Source organism: Dermacentor andersoni, chromosome 2 (assembly GCF_023375885.2).
Source record: "Dermacentor andersoni chromosome 2, qqDerAnde1_hic_scaffold, whole genome shotgun sequence".
In the NCBI taxonomy this organism is placed as follows: Eukaryota; Metazoa; Arthropoda; class Arachnida; order Ixodida; family Ixodidae; genus Dermacentor; species Dermacentor andersoni.
In genome coordinates, this window is record NC_092815.1 from 84,511,996 (window position 1) to 84,526,533 (window position 14,538).

Sequence of the window (14,538 nt, forward strand, 5' to 3'; positions counted from 1 at the left end):
GACTGTATGTTCTACGTGATTCTACCTCGAAAGTTGTATACAGTTGTTGCCTATGCCTTTCCCTTCCAGAATATACCCCAATATGTTGCGGTTTACGTTGTCATGGGCTTCGGTAATGTCTAGAAAAGCTAGATATAGCGGTCAGCTTTCTTTTCTGTATATTTAAATACACTGAGTAAGGACAAATAAGTTATGATCCAGATGCCTAGCGATTCTGAAGCCATTCCAAAGTTCTCCCAATATGTAATTATTCTCTGCCCATGCTTTCAGCTTTATTTAATCGCCTGCATTGCTAACATGTATACTACCGATGTAATGGTCAACAGTCTATATGAGTGAATTCTATTTTTTTCCCCTTACCTTTATAAATTAAATTAATTCTACTTTATCGCTAACTGCCTGGCATTCGCCTATCTTTTAAGGTTTTTTTCGACTGCTTTTAACAGAGCCTTCTTATTTTTTGGTCCTAGTTTATTAATCAGCCTAAGGGCAACCTCGTCTAGCCCTGTGGGTGTGCGCTATGGAATTTTCTCTTCGGCGTTCTTCCAGTTGAAATCTGTCAGAACCAGCTCCTCTTCCATCTGGTTCCCTTTCACGTGCCTTTTTTTAGTCAAATACAAACTCGTCATTGCCTTGAAAAGATTCGGCTGTTACTTTCTCGATGTAATACCGCGTCTCCTTCCAGTTTCCATATTCGTCTAGGGTATGATGTTGCATTGTTCCAGACTTACTGCCTAATAAGTTTATGTGGTTGCAACATATTCTAGGTACGGCCTTCTTTTTCTCACGTATTTCTGACAGCCAACGTTCTCTTTCACATTTCGCCTTTGCTTGAACGAGTACTTGAACCATAAATTCTTTCTCCCGGTATATTTCTCATTTTCTGGCTACTTCCTCACGCGGCAACTGCGCTTTTTTGCCTGTCTGTGCTCTCGTGATGCTTTCTGTCGTTCGGCGATCGCTTCTAGTATTTCCCAGTCCCACCAGCTTTTCGATTTCTTTTTTCCGTTCCAACGAGCCACGTTGCTTCTTTTTCCATACCTCTGTCGTAATTGCACTTAGAAGCTCACTATATTCCCACTCTTGGTTCGGCCATTTGCCAAGGTCTGCCTCGAATAAGACTGACCCAACAACAGCGCCATTTATTGGCCGGAGTTTGCGCTACATTCTCGTGAAAATTACTTGAAAACGTAAACTTGGAACATTGCGGCGATGTGAGCGACGCTCTCTGTTCCGTGACGCGTGTGCTAATTAACGGCTAAAGACAGTAAGCGTACGAGATATATGTGCCCATCTCGATAAGCTGGAGCACGTCGCACGACAGCGTTAATACACGCATAGTGTAAGCAGTATATTAAAGGAATAAATAGGTGCGTGCTTCGCTACGTTAGGAGCCGGTGCTGTATACGTACGGCTTTAATGCCGAACGACGGCCTTCGTCTCGGGAACCAGCGTTCCACCACGGCGGCAAAGCGTGCGTATAGGCATGAATAAAAAACTAGCCTGTTCGGGGAATATACGGTGCGATTAAGGAAGGTCTATAATATCGATCGACGGCGTTGCATAGTAAAGACGCGCGCTTATTAGCTGCTTAATGAGCAGACATTGAGGCCAGCCGGGCCGGAAGCAACGGGTAGGTTAAACTATATACCCCGTGTTTTGCTCCGTTAACCTCAGAAGGCAAAGCCTGCAGCTACGTCGAAGCGGGTTCGTTTAAACCGGGCGCGGACGGGATAGGATCTTCTCAGATACAGCAACCGGATTGTCCACGTAAAAAGTACAACGTCTTCCTAGATTACGGCATGTTTTTGTCTCTCTCTCTCGCTCTCTCTTCCGGAAGGAAACATCCGTGACGGAAGTTTAACTTGTCGGGTCAAACTAAGGAGACTGCTCGGAGCTTTTCAGCGTTCTGACCCAACTATCATCGCCCTACACCGTTCCCCCGAGTAGCAAGAAAGATAATGACAAAGGGGGAAAAAAAGTTATTTTCTGGCTGTTCACCCGGTCCTCAGGCCGCCCTGGCCAACCTTATCTAGAAGACCGTAACTGCAACAGGGCGAGAGACCCGTTTCACAAATCCTATAGCAGTAATCTCTCTGCTCCCATTTTACTTCGGGCTGCACCCCACGTTTCTTTCTCTTCCAAATCGCTTTGTTTGTTTTTGCTTTCTCTCTATGTTTCTTATAGGCGATAGCTATTGAGGGCTTTTGGCTTGCTCGAATGTGTCTGAAGACGTCTCGTCGATGTCTGTTCTAACACTTCGTTCTTTATTTACTGCAGGTCTTCGGCACATTACATGGAAGATATTGTGATCGACAGCAGACCAACAAGGGACGCTTCAGCCTCGAGCCAATGTTTCGACAATGGGTCATGTCTGCTTCGATGACAAGTTCTCTTGTCGAAATGTTTGCTCAGTGCTGACGCATCCCTTGTTCGCCCATTATCGATCACTTCAAGCTTCCATCTGCCTGTGAACCCTTTGTCTCGATCGGTCTCCGTCACGCTCTTTGACGTGTCTGTTGGAGCAACTGCTATGCCACCGGTGTCCGTGGGGCCTATAGTGGTGCATCACGGCTGTTGAAATCAGCGCTGCGTTCGCGTACTATTTACGCAGCACTCGTCAAAAACAATTAGTCCCCACCCCCCCCCGAGTCATTCAGAGCGATATACTCGTGGACTGAGTGTTGTACGTGTCGTTTTATTAAATTCGCCTGATTCGCGACGCATGCGCAGAGTGTGATGGGTGAGCCCCGTTAAAGGCAGGAAGCTGACCCTCCATATGCGTCCCAAAACCTTGCATAGTCATCTATATAGTCGTTAGATTATTGCGTTATTGCGTTATAGATTATTGCGTTATTAGATTATTGCTGGTGTTTGTGACAAAGAATAGTTTATACATGAAACCTCTGTTCTACACACTGCTGAGACAAGGAAAAGAAAAGAGAAACCACGATTCACATGCAGCTGGTTTTTTGGAGTTGTGCGAGGTATATCAGTGTTACTGCAACTCGCACCCTGGAGCTCCGCAATTTCTTTAGAACTTCTGCATTGAGTTCACCGGCTATTATGTGCTTGAGATTTTCAGCATGCTGCAATCGTTCACAGATATAAAGCATCCGTGTAACGTCGCTTACGGAGGGCCGAAGTTCTTGGTTTGATGACTCAGAAGGGTTTGCGTGCGAGCTAGTTGGTACGGATCATTCATATTTAAAACAGCGCCAAAAACACGGTTTGATGATCGCGCCAAGGCCTCCGCGTTTATACCTCAATTCGACGTCCCAAATTTCGGAGTGCTTTCTTTTTCATTCTTTTTTTTTTTGGGGGGGGGTGCATGCAGCGAAAGTTATTGAAATTTTCTGGGTTGAGTTTTTCGTTTCCTTGGAATGCAATGCAGCTGTTCTTTATACGATTAGCGATTAAGTGTATAAGCAGAAGCAGACGCTGCCAAAATCAATGACATCGTGGAAAGCAGCTACGAGAACTTTAAGTTGGAGTCGTCACCCAACTTTCATTTTCGCGCCTGTTCTGGCTTACCAAGCCTCGTTCCGCGATAATAGTGGTGACTTTGATGATAAGCCGGAGGCGCTAGCTTAACTTATCGCCTGGCATATTACTCCAGGTACTGGGTGATAATTATGACATACACAGCAATCACCCGCAGACACACGCAGACAGCACATATACCCAAAGATACGCATGTAGACACTAAAGCTGCTAACACAGTTTCGTTAAGGCCAGCGTAACTTGAAAACACCAGCAGCGCTTTCGCAATGCGCAACGCACAGGCGGTTGCTTTTCCAAGGCGCCTAAAGTGTTCCGCAGTTACAAGCTTCGGTCGCGCTGAAAGTCTACTGCGGCCTTCAGAGATTGTCTCTATGACAGGCAGCGGTTGCAGTCGCAAAGTACACATTGCAAGCTCTCAGGAGCGTACTTTGCCTACACAGCGTGACCTAATATTCCCATTTAGTGGCCCTTAAATATCTGGTTCTACTTAAATTGAGGACAACACAACGAGCTATGGAAAGAAGAATGATGTGTGTAACGTTAAGGGGGGGGGGGGGGATAAGGGGGGGATAAGAAGACAGCAGATTGGGTGAGGGAACAAATGCGAGTTAATGACATCTTAGTTGAAATCAAGAAAAAAAAATGGGCATGGGCAGGGCATGTAATGAGGAGGGAAGATAACCGATGGTCATTAAGGGTTACCGACTGGATTCCAGAGAAGGGAAGCGTAGCAGGAGGCGGCAGAAAGTTAGGTGGACGGATGAGATTAAGAAGTTTGCAGGGACAACATGGCCACAATTAGCACATGACCGGGGTAGTTGGAGAAGTATGGGAGAGGCCTTTGCTCTGCAGTGGGCGTAGCCAGGCTGATGATGATGATGACGAAGAAAGGTCGCATCCGTACGGGCAATCTGCATTCAGCCATCGTCACGCCTGAGTGCGCCGGTTCTCCTTACACCAACGAAGCTAAGCAGCACTGGTCCAGGCCAATCCTTGGCAGGAATCGCCACCAGGGAACACCTGGCGCTTACGGCCCTTAGGCGGAATAATTCAGGTGTCCGCCTTGCGCGAGGCATTAAATGGGGTCCGAGGCAGGAAATGTTGGCAAACACCATTTAGCAGCACAGCTTTTGTGGGCTGATGGTCTTGCTTTTTTCTAACGTGTTTTCCGGCATATAATGTTCTCGCGCGCTTAAGCTCTGAAACCGGCCGAAGCAGCGGGCCGAACAACAGCTACTGGAAGCAGTACAGAAGTCGCATCATTAGGAACACAGTAGTTGTGGCTTGTGGAAGAGTGAAGGAAGAAGGGAACGTATAAGAAAGCAAGGAAGAGGAGAAGCGAGGACAGAAATAAAGAAGGAAGCAAGCGAGGAAGGAAGAGAGGAAAGAGTGCATGGCGGTACGATACACAAAAAAAGTGTCGTGTGCTAGAAAGCGCCGTTGTTGTGTTTCTTCTCTCAAACTAGCGTGCATTCAAGATTGCAGGTACCGAACAAGCGTCCACGGCTGCTGACGTCGCCAGATCATTCTTCACGTTTCTATAATGGCGTACAAATGCCGCAATGGGCCGCTGTCGTGACTCTACGCAATTAATCGTTTTGGCACCAATCAAGTGCCAAGAGAAGCGTACATGAGCGAATTCCGGGGGGGGGGGGGGGTAGAGAGAGAGAGAGAGAGAGACGAAACACATATAGTTGTGTGGTATAGCAGACAAAACGAAGCAGAATTATCGACTCGAGAATAGCGGCACAATTGTAATCGAACGCCTCGGGGGACAGGGATGTTCAGGGTTGTGTTGCTGGCCTTCGCTTACCTATTCCATTAAACGCTATTCGTTTTCTAGTAATACCACCTTAACGAGCGGAAGGCTCTCGACTCACGCGCCATGAAGCGCAATAGACCACCTGTTTCAGCGAAGGTCCAGTTATCTTCAAAGCGGCGCTTTCATGCCCTTTTTTTTTTCTTTAAGGGGCGAAGAAGGGCGTTATTAAAGGCGGCGGACGTCAGCAGGCGTGTTCTAATCAATTAACTGATGATAAGTCCTAACTGACTAGTGCACTTCCGGTTAATTGCTTTAAAGAATATGCTGATATTGCGGTATTGGAAAGTGAGGAGGAGTGTTGGCTGCAGGCATGCATATAGCATAGCAAGACTTGCCCACATGATGAGGATGATAGTGATTTATTGGCATCTCCTCTGTGAAAATGGGCGGCGACAAATAATCACCTATAGCCTGCTTGAAATAATCAGGTATGCTATACGTGCTTTTTTCATTCTAGCATTCTTGTATACGTCTCCTTAATATTCTCCCTCTTCCTTAAAGCTTCTCTACCTTGTACCGCTACCTATGACGGGCGATTGCTCCGCACGAGCAACTCCTTTCGGGAAAGCTTAAAAAAACAAAAACAAAAATCTACGCGTGCGTTCAGTGTGTCGTCATTAATTCGTAAGCGCAGCGTGGTACGAATGAACACGACGACGCGTGCGGCGAGGCGTAACAGAACGCAAGTCCGCATGCAGCTTGTGAGCCACGCAGCGCGTGATACTGCACCAAACAGTGCTTGAGGCGTGTCCGGTTACTGGGAGATTCGAAACTCGTAGCAGCAGTCTCGAGATTTTCGCCACCGAAATACTCCGCGAAATACCTTGGTGTCTCGCATAGTTTTTGTCCCGCAGCACGCAAAAGAAGGCAGGCGTTGTGGAGGAAAAAAAAAAGGAAATGAAGTAAGAAACATTGGAATACCAAACAAATACATCTCCGCACGTTTGGCGAAGAATGCCTCATAAGTATAATCTCAGGAGTCCAATTAAGTAGACTTGCCTTGAGCCATGACCTGCTTCAAGTGCGCAATTTAATCACACTTCCCAAGTAATGAATTGAAAAGTGAATCTTCGTAAACTGATTAGATAATCAATGATTATCATACGCCTATTGATGTCTGCCGCCACTGATAATGAGCAGGCGAAGAACGGGCATTATATTCACCACTATTTCAGGAAAACTAATTCCTCCTCTTTGAATCATGCTACGGTTAAACGTGCGAAGACCCGTGATCCGCAGACGTGGTTTCAATACTTCGGGAGTGAGAGAGATAGAGAGAATAAACTTTATGCAAAACAGCGCGCGAGCGTAGGTAGCTCCTGCGCTCTGCGGTGGGTGGCCTCCTCAGTGCGGGAGCCCAGCGGCCTTAGCTGCCAGTCTCGCTCGGTCGACCAGGTTGAGCAGGTCCGTCAAGTCGGAGCTGGACGGCGCTGCCCCCCATTGCCATGTGGTGGGTGCGTTATGGGTGCGAGGTCTGGCGTGCTTTCTCAATACCATACCATGTGGTAACGCGCGGCGCATTGATCAATACCTTGGGACGTTTTAGACATAAGCAGTTTCCAATACTTCGAGGTGCTTAGAGCTCAGCGGACCACTGACGTTCACTGCTTAGTAAAAGAAAGAAAGAAAGAAAGAAAGCACCGATGATGAAACATATATCAGTGAATATTGTCACGTAGCAGTGACGTAGTAGCAAAGTATCATCTAAATACAACTCACAACAATATAAAAACCATATGATGGCCTTTCGCAGAGTTTAGAACACTCGATTATGTCACCTATTCACCTTGTGTTCTTTTTCCACAGCAACCAAGGCCCAATGTGCGCCTTTGCGCCGAGTCAGAAATTTAGCTCTGTGGCTCTTACCTCAACGCCGCTTCTTATCGACTATACAGTGACATATGACACCAGTGTGGCTTACAGTTATTTTTCTTCTTATTGATTACTCGCGTGCGGCATGCGGTGAGCGCTATATCCTACTTTTCAGTGCCCTCGACCCGCGAAACAAAACCAACGCGTGACCGTAGCTAGAAGCGCTGCTGAGAAGGCGCAAAGGCCGAACTAATTTTCCCTGTCCATTTAAAGTAGGTCATTCCCGTTCACCTCGACGGACGAGCTTTATCGGTGGCTCAAAATTGATCCGAGGGCGGCAGGCGAGCGGGAGAAAGCAGGGGGGGGGGGGGGGGGGGTGGCTGCCTCCGTAGTATGGCCCTCGGCACGGACGGACACGGCTCTGAACTCTCGCGAATTCCACGCGGGAGTGGGATGCGATGTATGGGGCGTTACGCGCGCGCTTCTTCCGCCGGAAGTTTCCTCGATCGCTATAGGACGCGACGTGGAAGCGAGGGAAGGAGCGGGAGGGGGGGGGGGGTAGAATTCACTTCCTCGGCGCGTCCTCTCTTTCCGGGACATGCTCGCGATGGCGCCGGAGTTTCCGTGACACGCGTCACAAATGCAAAACGCGAGCGATGTGAAAGGAACATCACCGCTGGGAAGCGCGTTGTATTTCGAAGCCGCAACTGCGCGCATGCGATCGACGCATCCGAATTCCGGAGAGACGTCGCGAAAGGCAAGATATATGCAGGAGCGCCCAGGGTGCACCTCCGGTTGAAGTTTCGTCTCGCGGTGTATCAGCGGTTGGCCTAATGGGCTAACCGCGTTATTCAACGCCAGGCGTCACGCAAGCATCAAACAATCAGGAGTTAAAACTGAAGTTCGCACATATGCGAAGCTGTGCAAACACGTACGCTTGGTCATAATAGAAAAAAAAATGATGATATCGAAGCTGGCCGCGGTTATTCCTGTCGCAAGGGAATACATCACAGAAGAATGAATATATGCGTGCAGCAGAGCTATTTTGTCGAACGAAAAGTGCCCGACTGCACGCATTGAGGCGAATTCCAAAAATTACCGCGCTGCCGGTGCAAATGGACAAGCAAATGACAGTTAATGACCTTTTTTTTTTTCTGTGATAAATATACGGTGTGGCCTACCTTCCTTCATTGTGTGACCGTTCGACTATGATGAGGCTTCCAGCCTGTTTTCTTTTTCTGTTGGATGCCTCATTGAGCGTGATCCTTGCGAATGCGTCTTTTATTTGTGCCTTAATGTTGTTGTTGTTGTTGTTGTTGTTGTTGTTTCTCAGCAAAACTACAATTGCTAGTGTGACTCTGCCGTGCATCTCCATTCTTCAAAATTCGTATGTTCTCGCGCTGCACGTCCTCATCATCGTCATCGCAGGTTTAAGGGTGAACGTTCAATGCAGGACCCAAGCGTCTCTCAATTGCTTACAGTCACATTTGTTCCACGCAAGCCCTCTAAAGTACGAAAATAGTTAACTAACTAATAATTAAATAGGAACGGCCGCTGAGCATACCTGCATGAGGAAGGATGAGTTAAAGCACCGCAGTAGCACCAAACACAGTCATGTACGTTGAACCTTTAATTAAGAGGATTGTTTTGCATTGCGTCAATATCGGATCCACAACCGTTTCTGCCTTCTATAATATGCATTTTAGCTTAGTATCTTTCCAGCATCTCTCTCTCATGCGCATTGACTGGTGCGGAATATGCGTGCCTGCAGTATGCATGCATAAATTGAGGCAAAGCTTATCTATAAATCTATCCGTCCGTCCGTCCGTCCGTCCGTCCGTCCGTCCGTCCGTCCGTCCGTCCGTCCGTCCGTCCGTCCGTCCGTCCGTCCGTCCGTCCGTCCGTCCGTCCGTCCGTCTGTCTGTCTGTCTGTCTGTCTGTCTGTCTGACACTTCTGCCATTGTCATTTTTATCATCACATTGCCTGTGTGTCGGCTACGCTTCGAGATGGATATTGCGACTACATTTTTTGTGTTTAGTATTTTACACTCTAGCAGGTCACCGTCATCGGTTTCTTTTCACATGTTCATTAATCCCTCTGCGTCATTGTCTGCTTCCCCTTCGCTTTTACATTCCTTAGACACACACAGGGTAAATACGATTTCATTCAAAAGCGCACGGCTGAGAGTGAGACGAGGTCCGGTTTAAGGCGGGATACTGGAACACTTGCATACAGTTGCAGACATCCGAGATGACCAGTTGCCCTAATCATTCATGCCATTGCAGCGCCCCATGTGCCACGGATGTCGCACAACATGACCCAGCAACAGTTGCTGTAACGCGTGCAGTACGACCTTATACCCTTTAGGCAAAAGTGAACCTACGCGCGGCATATGGATCACCTTGTATACCGCTCCTACGATAAGAACGGCTTATACAAGCTAGGCAAGCCCCAAATATTATTACGACAAGAGATATCACTTTCCTTATGTACAGTCCTAAAAGTGCAGTCTATTGGTGGAGAAGTGCGACATCTATTTATCTTCGAGTTACCCTTCAAAGAAATGGTTGCGGCGTTTTATGTCACGCGCTATAGGTCTTTAACGTGAATCTCATGCTCGTTCTCTAAACGGTTAACGTGGAACTTGCGCAAAGTGGACAGTATACAAAGAGCCCGAATGGCTTTAGCGCTTACAACAGCTACTAAGTTCGCCGTTGAAGAATGAATACCGCCTCTTACACTGTGTTTTAACGCTGTCTCCGTTTACGACGGTGTAATTTACTGAGCATGCGAAACACTTTTTCGCGGCGCAAACAAAACGCCCAAGCGCACCGCAGACAGGAAACGAGTAAGGGGAGCCCCCGTTTCAATCCGAAGAATGGGCGCCCTCATCTCGGCACCCATCGATCGTTCGATAAATAAAAGCAGTGGGAAGAGGAAGGACCCGTCGACAATTATACGAGTCCCACTCGCGTCGCGTATTGCCCCGCATTCGATTAGCAGTGGCTTCTATTTCGAACACACTTCAGCGCTCGCCCCCCCCCCCCCCCCCCCTTCAGCGCGTATTTCTTTTTAATCAGCGCCAGGAGGACGAGCGACTTGCGTGGCTCATGCAAATGAGGCGCGGAAAGGCAGCGTTCGAACGAAGCTTCGGCGGCGCTTATACGGATTCCGTGCCGCGCACGGCTTGAACCCGGTCGGGGCCGGCGGCAGAACAAAAAAGACTTCCTCCCCCCCTTCTCTTTCCGCGCAACGCACCCCACGCCTTGTTTGTTCAGCTCTTTTCTCGCATTGTCCTCGGCAGAGCAATCGCGGTATACCAGCGCCCGACTTTGAGCGCAGTTAGACTGGCGGAGGCTAGTCGATACGCGAAACGACTCCACGGAGTCGAGATGGTATACGCCAGCCTGCAAGAAAATCTCGCAACGTCGTAACAGCGAAGAACGGGTGGATGGCAAAAAGCCAGTGTCGACGAAGCCTGCGGGCTTTTCGAGGCAGTTTCTGTTCCTCTTCTCTCGCTCTCTCGTCCACTCTTTCTGATTTATATTCCGTTTAAGGTGTTTTGCTGCTGTAACAGCTTTCAAAATATCGCTCTTGTCGACTCCTCGCTGCAGAATTGGGTATATTTTTCTTTAAAGTATGAGCGCTTAATGCGTGATTCTCTGGGTACTCTCTTCCAATACCTCCGTCAATCGCAGATGCGGGAGGAAGTCATCAGTTTTGCTTTGTTTTTATGTTTTTCTGACGATAAGAAAGAAGAGAGACGAGGTGCTCTTGCATTGATTTGTCTCCTCGATTTCTGAACGACGTAAACCAGAAAAGTGCCAGGCCTTACGGAAAGGCAATCAGCGCTCGGGAGTGTCTGCTTCCCTTGGCTTTCTGATCTTGTTGGTGCGTTCTCTTACGCGGCGCGCTCTGGTGCCTGCTTTCCCATCTCCCAATGCAGGGAATCCTGGTCAACCTCACAGCTTTTCCTTCGCTCCCTTTCTCTTTATTCCTTCTCGTTGAAAAGGTAGCAGTGTCAATGTGCTTTCATCCTTGACACCCTCGCTGATCAATCATAAGGTGTGCCGGTGTCAAGTGCCGCCGCACTTTTAATGGGTAAATTGTTTGATGCCAAAAACGTTGTTCCTCGAATGAAGCCCACCTCTAACGTACTAATAATGCATGCATGCCTGACAAGAAGCACGAATTCACAATCGTTTGCAACGACGAAGGTTAGCTGGCATCAGAGCTATTAAGAGGCAGTGTGATTGTTCGCTCTTGGCCGGCCTGCTGCGCCAGACGGCCTCTAAGCACTACACTGATCTAACAGCCTAGTACGTCCGATATTTGGCGTAGATATTTCATTTCGCTAAGTGCACCATCTCAGCAGCCAATCAGGTGGTTAGAATCGCATATCTTCACCGTGTCGGTCACGAATACAGCGAAAGACGTTAGACATCCTGGACATTGCTAATTATAAAGTTGTACTCGTGAAACTTGTTCTGAGGTCGGCCGGCTTCCACAAGGCAGTTGGAAGCCGCGCACGAAACTCTCTCTCTCACACACACACACACACACACACACACACATGTGGAAGAGTAAGACCGAGGACAAATTACTAGTGAAAAGTGCGTCCCCGGGAATGGACTCATGTAAAACCGTATAGAACGGGCCAAACGGCACGTTTTGAACAAAGGATTGTTCGACACCAGGAGGGCTGAGACCGTGCCACTAAGTAAAACAATCCCTTGTCAAAGGACAGCAGTGTGAGCCCCGCGCTAGAGTAATGACGTATCTATCAGACGAAAGCGTACAAAGAGAACGTGATTTTTGTCAGTAATTACAGAGCTTCCGAAATACCTTTTTTTTCTTTTTCACAAAATACCAGCAGAATTAGGAGCACATTGCCGTCTCATACCCGAGCAGCCGCATGCTCGCGTCGCCGCGCAAACCACTTCCGTGAAGCTGAACGTGCGACATTTTGACCCTGTCTCCTTTTCCTTTCCAAATCCCATCTTTTCCAGCAATGATCACTCTACCGCTACTATTACAGTTTTACAAGAGCTACGCAATATCACTGCTTAGCTGAACGCCTTGAGCACACATAAGCACTCGTACTTCACGTTCCTAGGCACTGATAAAAGAAGCGAAGCCCAAACAAGCCGACCGACCTAGCTAGTGCTACGCGCCGCGAGCCAGCGTCTCTTTTCATGCGACCCAGTTCCTCTGCGGGTGCGCGGAGTGGGAGATCCATCTGCCCGTCACCTCAACGGAGCGCGCGCGCGAGTCGATGGCGCGCAACCGAGAGAGGAAAGCCAAGAAGAAAAGGGACGGCTGGCGTCTACGTACAGCAGCATGCGGGCGCAACACACACTACAAAACTGACCGATGGCCGGCGTGTAGATGTTGAGGTAGAGGCAGTCCTCGCTGTGCCGCTGCAGGTGCGGCAGCAGGCGGCGCAGGTACTCGAGCCTGCCCAGGGGCATGCGCTTGACGGCCTCGCTCTCGGAGCCGATGTCGGGCAGCCGCTGCGGGCACACGGGCGCCAGGCGGTCGGCCATGCGCACGCCGCTCCAGTGGGCCGGCGACACCGGGGGCATGAAGCGCATGGCCCCCGTCGGAGGTGCCGCGTACGGCACGCCCAGGAACACCTCGACGGGCTGCAGTTGCTGGTGCTGCTGCTGGCGGGAAGACTGCTGGCCCTGCTGCTGCGTCCCGGGCGGCGCGGGCGGCACGGGCGTCTCGATGTAGCCCTTGAGCGCGCCGTACTTGGTCGTCACCGTGCGCGAGCTGAGGCGCGTGAACTCGGCCCCGGCGGCCAGCGCGAGCAGGAGCACACACAAGGCGGCCGGCCGCCAGCCACCCGTCGTTGCCGCCGTCTTCATCGCGCGCGAAACACGAAGACCAAACTTGCGATGCTGCCGCCCGCCATCACGGTTGTCGCCGTCGTCGTCGACGACCACGATCGCCGCAGCCTGGGAACCATGGCCGCTTGACGCTGCTGCTTGCAGCCTCCGCGGTCGTCGCTGCTGCTGCTACCAGCCGGCGCCAGGAGGCGCCCGACCCGCTTTTTTTTTTTTTTTTCGGAAGGTAGCAGCGCGCCTGCGCGGTCCATCGAGCGGTCTCGGTCGTCGCCGCCGGCGCGCACACCCACGGTCGCCCCTCCGAGCCGCGGCTCGTTCGCCCCTGCTGCTGCTGCTGCTGCTGGCGGTGTTTTCACAACACGGGAGGGTAGGGAGGGCGCAGAGAAGAGGAGGGGATGACGGCGCTGCATGCTGGGAGGAGACGTCTTCACTGAGGAAAGCGGAATCCTCGACGCCGTCGGGGCCGAGATGGACGAGGCGAGCGGAAGGGTGAAAGGAGGACGGGAGATAACCAGGTGCGCCGGGGATGCAGTAAACGCGCCGCCGGCTTTGCCGCGCTATATCCTCGCCAGTATATCCTTCAGCGTCCCCAGGCGTAGCCCGAGAGCGATCTCGAGATCACTTCTCTATCAAGAGCCTAACTTATTACATCTATGACCTCAGGCTGTTCTGTTTTGCTTTTCTGTTCACCCTAAACAACTTGCGGACCGTCGCATTCATAAGGCTGAGGTAAAGACTAAATCAAAATAACGTAAAAGTGGAAAAACGGACGTTTACCAAATCATTCGAGATGTCCTCTAGTTGAGTCATTTCTTTACGGTCTGAAACATATAAGCTCTCCATACCACCAATTTCGCGTTTATGTGATTCGACACTTGCAGTAATAAAGTGCAGCAGATAACGCACTAAGTGACGCTGCGAATAACCCGCTGTTCCTCAGCAAGATCAGCGACCCCCTTCTAGATGCTGCACGGCTGTTAAGACGTATTTGCTTCTCTACATTGATGTTGTCACCAATAAAGCTGACCACAGCGGTACCCACGACTACAGCGCGCTATTGCGCTGGCCGATGTTGCAACCATAACGCTCTTGCAGAGGACTACTTACAGCTCTGTGAGAAGAACTAGTAGAGGCGAGATTGAAACAAGAAAAATTGCGTGTTCCTGACATGTGTCGCAAGCGGCGCAGCGGCTGGCCGACAGCACACATGTACCATTGCTTCTGCGATGTGCACATGGATTGTGGAAAAAAGTCCTTTATCAGTGGTCTTTATCAGTGGTCGAAGGGCTTGACCGTAGTCGTGTTCTAATGATCAAACAAATGATCGCGCGGTTTTAATCCGCAAACGAACAGCCCATAAAAGTGAGTATTACCGCTGAACAAACTGACTGCCGTATTTTATCCTGAAACAAAACAAAAATGAAAAAGCTCAATTGGCACAGCCGTTGAAATAAATGCCACTGTTCTGAATGCGACTCCGTGCCCACGATGCGAGTGTACCATTCGTTTATTAAACTGTAAAGTACACTTTTCTCCTTTCTACTTCTTTC

The 14,538-nt window shown here is 49.6% G+C and overlaps 1 protein-coding gene across 2 annotated transcripts in view; it reads right to left on the bottom strand.

Annotated features, from left to right (window-relative positions):
• The window catches only part of LOC126541728 (neuroligin-4, Y-linked-like), an 85,025-nt gene extending 71,333 nt beyond the window's left edge, over nt 1-13,692 (bottom strand). The window contains exon 1 of one of the 2 annotated variants that reach the window (XM_055076883.2): nt 12,511-13,692. In XM_055076883.2, coding sequence (XP_054932858.2) covers nt 12,511-13,009 — 499 coding nt within the window. In that variant the 5' untranslated portion in view covers nt 13,010-13,692. The remainder of the gene's footprint in view (nt 1-12,510) is intronic. The other variant, XM_050188637.3, reaches the window with a different exon arrangement.
• Nucleotides 13,693-14,538: the final 846 nt, after the last annotated feature.